Consider the following 11,943-nt stretch of genomic DNA (forward strand, 5'->3'; position numbering starts at 1 on the left):
TTTATTTTTTTCTTGTATATCTTTTATGATATATTTTTACATATACTATAGGATAAAGCTGTATTACATTTCTCAAGAAGATAGCAAAATATTTTATTTTTTAAACCTTTTGTCAATATCTCTTTTACATTTGATTATTTTAATATAGATTATTAATTACTAGAAACGTAACAAATTAAATATAACATTAGACTACTTATGCCCTAGTTAATTTATTACTTGTTCTTCCTTTTTAAAATGTTATTTTATGTTCTAACTAGTTTCTCTTCCTCTCGTTTTGTTAAAGTGTTTATAGTTTATATAGGAAATATTTATTTCAATGTTTTTACTGTTCTTAAAATATTTTATTTTTCCTTGTTTCCTTTCCTCACTGGGCTATTTTTCCTGTTAGGGACCCTTGGCTGATAGCATCCTGGTTTTCCAACTAGGGTTGTAGCATAGCATTTAATAATAATTATAATAATAATAATAATAATACAAATGATAACAATGATAATAATGATAATAATAATAATAATAATATAAATATACTCATATACATAAAGAGTTCCAACTTACATTTCAGAAACTCACATTGATCGTTTTGCTTTGTCTCCTGATAGCAGTCTGCTATGCAGGAGGATTTAGAGGCAGAGGTTCTTCAGGAGGTCGCGGAAGAGGTCTTGGAGGACGCGCTTCTCGTGGATACGGATCCCGAGGAGGCCTTGGAGGAGGTAAAGGTGGATCCTTTGGCGGTGGAAAAGGGGGATCCTTTGGAGGCGGCAAGGGAGGATCCTTCAGAGGTGGTAGAGGTGGATCCTTTGGTGGTGGTAAAGGTGGATCATTTGGAGGCGGCAAGGGAGGGTCCTTCAGAGGTGGTAAAGGTGGATCCTCCGGAAGAGGTAGAGGTGGATCCCATGGAGGAGGAAGAAGAGGATCCTCTGGTAGAGGTAAAGGTGGATCCTTCAGAGGTGGATCATTTGGAGGAGGAAAAGGTTCATCTTTTGGAGGTGGCCACGGTAGTTCCTCTAGAGGCCCCGGAGGATATGGAAAATAACAACTGTACTTTGATAGCTGCGAGACAGCTCTTTAGAATTACCCATTGTGTTTACAAAATAAATATTGATTTGAAGTTTTTCCTTTTATTTATTCACAATTTTAGTAAGCAATAGCCAAAAAAAAACATATATTAGAGGGGATTTATGAAAAAGATAATGATGAAAAAAACTTATTATCTCACTTGAAGAGCTTAAATTGTTCATTAAAGAAAAATAGTATGGCAGACATACACAAATTAAATTCCCCCAAAACAGCTTTCCCTTTTGGAGGAGTAACTAGTAGCATAAAAAGCATACATTTGAGGGGAATTATGAAAAAAAAAAATTATAATATTATGATAGAAAACTTACTATCTCACTTGAAGAGGTCAAATTTTCATTAAAGAAAAATAGTATGGCAGACATACACAATTTCACCAGAAACCGCTTTCCCTTTTGGAGGAGTAACTAGTAGCATGAAAAACCATATATTTGAGTGGGATTATGAAAAAATAGTGATAACATTATCATAAAAAAAAACTTACTCTCTCAAGCGGAGAACTCAAATTGTTCAGTAAAGAAAAATAGTATGACAGACATACACAAACTACTTTGAGGAAAACCCGTTTTCTATTTTGGATGATGCAGCTCAAATGTGATATATAACTATCTTATTTCCTAGCCCATTTTCTTTGACTCCAGCAGAAGGTAGGTGAACTATTGTGGTTAGTAAGCTGAACTATAATGGTTGGTATGCTTAGAGTGATTCATGGATCATACAAAGTAAACCCCGTGTCTGAAAATTTTGATTCAGTATATCAATTAGGTGTCGGTGATCAATTTTTTTTAATTAGAGTCTAATAATATATAAGATATACTGTAGTCCTCCTGTTAATGCATTTTGTGTAATACCTTTCTCTCAGATTAAATATATATACATATACATATATATATATATATATATATATATATATATATATATATATATATATATATATATATATATATATATATATATAAATATATATATATATATATATATATATATATATATATTATTATATATATATATATATATATATATATATATGTGTGTGTGTGTGTGTGTGTGTGTGTGTGTGTGTTTATCTTTAGTTCTTAAAAATGTATCTGAAGATTATATAACCGTTCACAAATAGATAAAGCTTATAGCCTTTGACTTCATTCATATGTTCATTGTATTTACTCTTCAAAGATAAATGAATGTTGTGAGAGTGATTTTACTCGTGGGAAAATAGAAGACATATTTGAATGTTTTCCGAAGGTCAAACTTACACACGTCAGTCAATTCACGAACCGTATAATACTACCATCCCATTAGAGTGAAACACTTGTTTTCACGCCTCCTTGTCTGTATTTCCGTTTTGTTTTTTACTCTCAATGTCACCACCTCAATCGATCCATTAAAAGTGGTCTTACGTGCTAAATGCAGTGACCTTGAGGGTTTTGTGGTTTTCAAGGCTGAATGATAACACTTGCATTTCATTCTTACACGCTTACATAGTGTCTCAAAAAGTAAATGAATATTATGTAGAAATAGCTACAGATAGAAGAAAATTAAGAGGGGAAGGATTTTCTTAAAATGGCATAAGGAAATTACCTTTTAGCAAGTCACCCATTTTAGCAAGTCAGTCCATTTTAGGAAAATAGAGTATTCAAACCTTTAAATTTAAAAGGTATTTTAAGTCACCCTCAATTTTCAGAATAGGCCATTTTAGGGAAATAAAGTATTCAAATCTTTATATTTAAAAGGTATTTTATAAAGTAGACATATTTTTGTCAAAGAAATCATTGTTTGGTCGTGTAAAATATGTCAGGTCTCATATTGAAATCAGGAGACTGTGTTAGTGCAAGAGGCTTCATAAACAAAGAAAAAAAAAAATAAACGAGAGAGCCAAATGGTTTCCGTCCCACAAGTGATTACTATGGAAGGTACTATAGTCCATTTCTTTTAGCGAGTCATATTTGCACCGACTCGCAACGGTGCCCTTTTAGCTCGGAAAAGTTTCCTGGTCGCTAATTGGTTAGAATTATCTTGCCCAACCAATCAGCGATCAGGAAACTTTTCCGAGCTAAAAGGGCACCGCTGCAAGTCGGTGCAAATATGACTCGCTAAAAGAAATGGACTATAGGTAGAGATCAGCTCCGGTTTACCAGTGCATATTTTTGAGACCAAATTACATCTACCTTATAATCAAACTAATGAAAATCCCAGGACTGGACTCCACTGAAGCTAACGTAATGCGTGGACAGAGGTATTTTTTATAGATCTTGCTTTACGATACATATTTAATGTCTTTCGATGTTTTCTATATTACTGAAATTACAAAATGTTTAGGTGAGTAATGCTAACAGATTTAAGTTACATAAGTTTATTGCAATGATAAAAAAAGAAACGATAAAGATATGCTCTCAGGAAAAGTCGTTCATACTGTGACAAACAAAAAAAAAATGTTCCTGTACACTTTTCTCAAAGCAGGAATTTAGACATTAAAGAAATTATGCCTGAAAACTGACCAGCTAAAAAATACTAATAGCCCTATATAGTACCATAATCTCTTTGCAGATGCACAAGATCTAGATATTGCACAAAATAAGGATATTGCACAAAGACTATGAACTAAAACCGTAATAAGATTATAGTATTCATATTTGATTACACCACTTTTTTGTTTAGTTATACTGTTGTATATGTATAAATGTGATTTAACCATGTGCCCAGAGTATTAATTACTCTAGTGCAACCTTGCAATTTATCCAAGACCATGAACTAAAACTGGAAGTACATTATCGTATTCATATTTGATTACATCAGTTCTTAGTGTAGCTATTCCGTTGTAAATGTAGATATTAGATTTAACCATGTGCCCAGAGTATTAATTACTCAAGTGCAACCTTACAATATATGACGCTTTTTCTCCTAGTTTTACCTTTGCTTATAAACAAAACTTTAAATATAAAATTTAAGGCACGAATAATTGAAATGTTACTGAGTTTGGTATCGAAATATTGATAGGACTTACCATTACAATACTTTATAATCTCTTTATTTGTTAGCATTATTTATTGACTAAGCATATACCTGAGGGAAAAATTCAGGTTAGTGAATAAGCTTCGATTGAGATCTGCAAACACTCCTTTAGTTCCTTACAAATGTTTGAGAAGTTATAACTTTCAACGAAGAACATATTCCAGAGTATTGTGTTAGCTTCTTAGTCCTGTAATCTAATCTTTCATTGCTTTGAACAGATTCTTAGATTTGCATATCCAAAGACTGTGTGGTATAAAAAGTCCCACAGAGAGAGAGAGAGAGAGAGAGAGAGAGAGAGAGAGAGAGAGAGAGAGAGAGAGAGAGAGAGAGAGAGAGTAGACTAACCTTGACAGACAGGAAGCAAGTGGTACAGCTTTTGTTTTATAATGAGCCCTCAGTGATAATTGTCTTCATTCCTCTAGGGAATACCTAGATATTAGGGGAAAATGCTTAGCGAATTATATATATATATATATATATATATATATATATATATATATATATATTGATAGATTTATAGATAGATAGATGGATAGATAGATAGATAAATAGATAGATATGTTTATGCGCATATTTGTATAAACCCGATATTATATATGTATGAATATAATTATACATACAAATGATAATATAAATATATATACATATATACATACACACACACATACATATATATATATATATATATATATATATATATATATAAAAAGAGAGGGAGAGAGAGAGAGAGAGAGAGAGAGAGAGAGAGAGAGAGAGAGAGAGAGAGAGAGAGAGAGAGAGAGAGAGAGAGAGAAATTCTATCTACTGAAGTTATCATAACAAAACATATTTTCTCTATTTTCTAATACTAGTTGCAAGCTAAACTTTTACTTTCGGGGCTGCTAAGGTACATTGAATCCAATTTAAAATATTGCCTCATCGCTTTTTACTTCAAAACCACATCAGGAAAAGTTATTTTATTTTTTCTAAATTAATTCGCAATCTATATAGCTATGAATTTGAATAGCATATTAACTTAACGAATGGAAATATGAATTTTGTGTAAATGGCATCTCATATTCCTGACTCATCTGAAGAGCGAGTGGATTGATTTCAGATAAATGTCATTCATAAATTATTTTTCATGAGAGTTAATATAAATCTGAATAAGAAAGAACAGAAAACTATATCTTGGTTCTGACATTAAATACATAAAACAAATATTACTAAAATAAAGACTTATGTTCCAACTGGATATTTCCGGTTAGGGTTCCTGAGAGCACACGTGTGTTAAATAGAGATTCTAACCTTAACGCTCATTTATCTTCAGCCACTTCCGTGACCATTTCATTAGTTCCACGGGAACCGTCATGCTGCCTGGCGGACAGTAATGGCACTATTCTTATGTGCGCACTTAAACCTGATATCTTAAAGTACTTGATTTATTGCCATTGTAACCCAGGACAAAGAAATTTAATGCTGCGGTGACCTGGTGGTAGCGTCCTTGCCTGGTGATAGCTAGAATGGGGTTAAGTTCCGCTCAAACTCGTTAGTTCTTTTGATTGCTGCAACCTCAACATCCATGTGAGCTAAGGATGGGGTGATTTGGGAGAGCCTATAGGTCTATCTGTTGAGTTATCAGCAGCCATTGCCTGGCCCTCCTTGGTCCAAGCTTGGATGGAGAAGGGGCTTTGTCCGGTGGTGGGGGCGAGGCTGATATCTGTGAGGTCACAGGTGCCCAACTCCCGGGCTTATTCATTGAATTACCAAATATGTTTTAGTTTTTATACATTTAATCCATTGTGTGGCGTGTTAGGTCATAATTTCTAAAAAGGTTACATATATTTTGTTTTCTAATACACAGTGTCTCATTTATTCTCCAAGCCTTGGTTTATTTTTACATCAAATGTGGTAGATTCAACATACATCACTACTCGACCATTCCATACATTTTTATTCTTTACTCATTTGTTTACCCTTCTCTCTCTCTCTCTCTCTCTCTCTTCTCTCTCTCTCTCTCTCTCTCTCTCTCTCTCTCTCTCTCTCTCTCAGGTGATCATAGATAATAATTATTTAGAAATTTATTTGATTTTGTCATTGTTTCTACATATCGTTAGACTTTGTTTTTACTTATGATAAGGGCTAGAAAGATATGTTAATTAAATTTTCCAAATCTTATCAGGAATAATATATATATATATATATATATATATATATATATATATATATATATATATATATATATATATATATTTACATATATATATATATATATATATATATATATATATATATATATATATATATATATATATATATATCTATATATATATATATATATGTGTGTGTGTGTGTGTGTATCCACTGGTTCAGATATCTGCAGGTGTTTTTGGGTTTCTTTGTGTACAGCTGGCTTCATTAATTCCGGTACACTGACGTCTCCTTAGCTTGCCATGAAGTGTACAGGAATTAACAAAGCGAACTGTATAAATGTACCAGAATTAATGAAGCCAACTGTACTTCTCGGGATAGAACTCTCACCAGCTTATGACTTCTCCATCTCCCGTCTCCCCCCTGCCGCTGAACGTGATAGGAAAGAAATATATTTATACGTATAGCCAGACACGGTGTTCTTTATTATTTAGTGGACAATAAAATTTTTGTCTAAGTTTTCTCGAGCCGATTTCATTCCGTACAACGTTTGCCGCAACTGAACGACTGTCGTGGGCTTCACTGTTAAACTTTTTCTAATTTTAATCATAAATTCTCCTAAAATTATACATTTTTCGGCCGTATTTCAGTAAAATACGGACAACCTTAATTTTTACCCTACTTTGTTATTATCTTTTACGGGTTGGCTGCGGTAATATCACTCCTTGGCGACAAAATATCCGTTTTTAAAATGATAAATACCTGGCACATTTATTCCAGAGTTTTCAGCATTTTTACGGCAATTTTTTAACATTGTAGGATGCAATGCTAATTGAAATTTAGGTATATAACCAAGGGAGAGGGTCAAAGGCTATGGCCCACCGACACCAGTCAATCAAAGTGTTAACGTCATCCATGGGCCAAACTTGCAGTACTATTTATCCTCTGCTGGCCTCATACTTGAATTTTTTGGTAGCATTGTACTGCTTGAACAGGCGTTTAGAAAGTCTGCTTCATTCATCACTCAGTAGATTCAGTAGTAGGACTAGTAGTTGGTAGGACTACTCGGTAACACACATTTCATGAAGTCAATAGAAGGCAGGAAACCTTCTAGACAAACCACAGGTCCTTTTGGAAAAAACTGTTTAGCATCCTTACTCCTTTCGTCCCATAGTTAGCTCTGATTTCCTTTCAGGCTGGGAGAGGAAGAAAGAGGGTCTTGGCTATCTTGGAATTCAATTCACCCGGATGATAGCGAGGATAATGAAGTTTCTCACTCCCCGATGAAACCAGAGCTTATTTTTTGCTTTCTGGTTTTAATGTTTATAAGATAAGTAACAAAGGTTGAGAGTGAAACTATTATCTGATTTAACTGTCTTGGAGGATCTTCATTTGAAAAAATCTGATATAAATAGATATATTATCATTCTTTAACTAAGATGGTGTCCAAAGAAAAAAATGCCATAAATCATTTAGGTGCCACATATTTTGTATTACAAGAGAAACTAGTGAATGGAAGAGTAGGGCCTAATGTTTGAGAGTTAGGAAAACTTTAAGAAGAAATGTTTTCCAAGTCACTGGTAGGTAATAAATTTTCTTTCAACCAACGAGACTGTGGAAATGAATGCACAAGGAAAAACAGAAAAATATATAGGAACATTTCTTGGAGTTATCTTTTCCCCATAATAGTTTTTATCAATTCTTTTCCTTGAATTTCTCATTTACATATTGAAACATGAGTAATATATGATACTGGTTATTGTTCTGTTAAGAAAATTTAAACGACTGTTTTCTTTGTGTTGAAAATGTTTACTTCATCCAGTACGGATTACCTCTAATCATAAAAAGCCCAAATTTTCTTATCTTTTCTTAACGAAATTTTATATCTTTATCTGAGATAAATTGATTTAAACCTACAGGTCAAGAGGGTTTATTATAACACACAATATAAAAGATATCACTCAACGTTTGGATATGTGTTTTTCTTATCTTTTAGGTACCCAAGTTCACTTGAAATACACTGCACTGTATGTCAAACTTACTTACACACGAAACTGCTACATCGGTTGTGACTTACAATGTAAAAGATGTGTGCTATTTCATGAATGATAAATACCTTGTGAATTATGTAAATTTGCTTTCATATGTTTTAAATTTAAATTTGCCTTACATCTAGATTATCTTCTGAAAAATTTGGTATTTTTACATAAAGTAGTATTGATTACATCATTATAACCCCTATTCTGTTTAAGTCAGAAATTCTAGACCCTCTAATATTAAAAAAAAAAAAAAAAAAAAAAAAAAAAAAATAGAAACACCAAGGATTCAAACTTATATTCTACATACAATTATCCTCCCAATAATTTGAATCCTTAAAAAGAATCTAAAAATACACCCGAGACATAATTCACTTCCTTGTCAGTCTCTCAAGCGAAATGAATCACGAAATAATGCCTGCTTATTTCTAAGTCCGATTTCACACTCTAAGCTATTACCCATTTTAAACGATAGGAAACAGATATTTTCTTGACCTTCAGTGGGTGGGATGTTGTAGGATAAGCATATATATAGACCAACACTCTTAGCTGAGGACACACTTCGAGTTCAAGTTTATTTCCAAGCTCACCATGGTAAGTCATCTTGACCAGTCTTTCAAATATAATATTTTTATACATCGTCCTAATTTTCTTTCATATATAATATTTTTATATATCGTCTTATTTTTCTTTCATATATAATATTTTTATATATCTTCTTATTTTTCTTTCATTTATAATATTTTTATATATCGTCTTATTTTTCTTTCATTTATAATATCTTTATATATCGTCTTATTTTTCTTTCATATCTAATATTTTTATATATATATATATATATATCGTCTTATTTTTCTTTCATTTATAATATTTTTATATATCGTCTTATTTTTCTTTCCTATCTAATATTTTTATACTTCGTCTTATTTTTCTTTCATTTATAATATTTTTATATATCGTCTTATTTTTTCATCATCATCATCTCCTCCGACGCCTATTGAAGCAAAGGACCTCAGTTAGATTTCGCCAGTTGTCTCTATCTTGAGATTTTAATTAAATACTTCTCCATTCGTCATCTGCTTCACGCTTCATAGTCCTCAGCCATGTGGGCCTGGGTCTTCCAACTCTTCTTGTACTTGGTGGAGCTTAGTTAAATGTTTGGTGAACTAATCTCTCTTGAGGAGAGAATAAGCAATTACTGAGCAAGTTTAAAGAAATCTTCTCAGCATGTTGATTTCTTGTTTCGTTTTATCATAGTTATTACTTGTGTTTTTTTATATGGTGGCCAGAAAACATGGTATTGTTTACGTATTCACTTGGTTTCGTATATCTACAAAAATATGGTATTTATAACATGTTCTCAATGTCATCTTGTTGTTAGGACTTATGGAAGATCTTCTTTTTAGACAAGATAGCTTGAAATCTTCTGTTATGCTGTATCTCATACACTGTTTTCTAAAAAAAAAAAAAAAACGTCATTAACACCTTTCGTTCTTGGCCCCAACATCCCCCACACACAAAAAAAAAAAAAAAAAAAAAAAAAAATGTGCCGCTAATAATACGCTTTGCAGAGCATCATTCTTCCCATTTTCTTGAACTGTCAAGTGTTTCATATCTATAACATTTAAATTGCGGAACTATCTTTTGACGGTCCTATTCATGACCTTGACTGCAAGTTTCACGTCCTGTTGAACTCTCTCTTCAGAGTCCTTTTCCTCCCGTATGTCATTCGCTACTTTATCTTTATCTAACCGAGACTCTTTGCGTCAATAGGCGTAGGAGGAGAGGATGATGATGATGAATACTGCAAGTTTAGAAGAGATTCAAATAATGTTTTAGAGACACGCACCTCTGTCTTAGTTTGTCTGATTTATTTTACTGTCTTCGTATGCATTAATGGATTTCTGTTGATTTTGTCGTTATAGATAATATTTTGTTTTTGTTTTCCTCTCTTGATTATTTTATTTTATGGAGTCTCGCTGTGCAATATATTACCCTCGAAGTACTTTTCAATATCAGAATCCTCAACTTTTTATATAACTTTTAGTTTGATTATTATTTCATCATTTATTTTTATTTCAATTTTCTTTAAGTTTGTTAAAAAGTAATCTATCAAGCTCCATAACATTAGCTCTTAGCAACCACAACTTCAATCATGTGAATGTTATAATTTTGATATAGTTGAGTGACATACCACACCTTATTTAGATAACATCTTAAACATATGTTCATGTTTAATCAAGGATTGATTTGAGAGTGTTGAACAGATTTACTAATACTATATTTAAAAATTCATTTCAGCTTTATTCTTATAAATTGTGAAAGAGAGGAGACACACATATTTCTTTTTATATCGAGGTCTATTACTAGTGATAACATACAAAAAACAGCTTTTTTTAACGCTGCTATTTATATGATTATATATGTAATGACTAAAACTAATATAGTTCTAAGATTTCTTTTCCAATTTTAATTTATTCATGTTATATTAGATTGAAGGCCTTCTGTGACTATACTTTTAATTGTGTTAATAAACTTCCTCAGAAATTCCTGTTGATTGCTTTGGGCGCTGCACTGGTGGCAGTCTGCCATGCTGATGGAGGCCATCACGGAGGAGCACTTGGAGGTCATTTTGGAGGAAACTTTGGAAGTGGCTTTGGTGGAAGCCACGGAAGCCATGGAGGCTTAGGTGGCTTTGGTGGAAGCCACGGAAGCCATGGAGGCTTAGGTGGCTTTAATAGTGGTCATGGAGGTTTCGGGGGCTTTAATGGAGGTCAAGGAGGCTTTGGAACAGGTTTCCATGGCGGCCATGGAAGGAACTTTGGTAACAGCTTCGGAGGTGGACGTTTTGGAGGCAATTCCTTTGGACGATTCAATGGTAACTCCTTCCGCCGCGGCTCCTTTGGAGGTGGTGGTTATGGAAAATAAGAAAATCTCTCTTCTTCAGTTTTATTAATTTTTCTGTTTATTGAACAATAATGTGAAATACCATTGGCTAAAAATTGTCCTGTATGCACATTTTCGTACTACCTCATTTATTTTTTTGCAATATTAAATGTCTTAATTTGATATCAATTTGCGTTTGCTTTATTTACGCAACCCATTGGTTTGTTGTTAATCGTATGTAAAAGAAAAAAGAAAAAGAAATTAAGCGCTTAAGTGTTATTTGATACAGTCATACATTTTGAAAAAAAAAAAAGTTTTGGAATGAAGTTTACGAAGTTTGGTATGATTTAAAAGTTTATTTCCCTCATATTTGAAAAATTAATTCCGTCCTATGGTCTTTTCACAAGGTGTTAGTTATATTATTACTGTCCTCATTGAGTTTTTTTTTTTTATAAATTGTGGATTTCTCGTTAAACTAGTCTAAAAAATGGAGTTTAGAACATCACAATCAAAATGAGAAAGTCTCTTAGAGTTTTCATCTTTTGAAACTTGCAAAAAGAATGCATTTGCTCAAAACTCTGAACTTGAATAGTTCTTCATGATAAATGCTTCTCTACCCATAGAAAACGGGGGGTGGCCTTATATCGAGAAAGTCATTTTCCTTTATGGTACACTAAACAAAGTCATATCACTCACTATTAAAACCTACTTTAAAAACACTGCGATTAGCATTAGCAGTATTTCAGTTTTAATTTTCAAACAAATTTTCTATGATTCATAAATTCTAATTTACAAATTTCGTGTA

General features: G+C 32.5%; 1 protein-coding gene across 1 annotated transcript in view; it reads left to right on the forward strand.

Moving 5' to 3' along the window:
- The window catches only part of LOC137655222 (uncharacterized), a 15,161-nt gene extending 3,981 nt beyond the window's left edge, over nucleotides 1–11,180 (forward strand). The window contains exons 2-4 of the mRNA XM_068389106.1: nucleotides 603–998; nucleotides 10,026–10,111; nucleotides 10,797–11,180. Of these exons, the coding sequence (XP_068245207.1) occupies nucleotides 603–998; nucleotides 10,026–10,111; nucleotides 10,797–11,180 (866 nt within the window). The remainder of the gene's footprint in view (nucleotides 1–602; nucleotides 999–10,025; nucleotides 10,112–10,796) is intronic.
- Nucleotides 11,181–11,943: the final 763 nt, after the last annotated feature.

This window comes from Palaemon carinicauda, chromosome 16 (genome assembly GCF_036898095.1).
Source record: "Palaemon carinicauda isolate YSFRI2023 chromosome 16, ASM3689809v2, whole genome shotgun sequence".
NCBI classification, from domain to species: domain Eukaryota; kingdom Metazoa; phylum Arthropoda; class Malacostraca; order Decapoda; family Palaemonidae; genus Palaemon; species Palaemon carinicauda.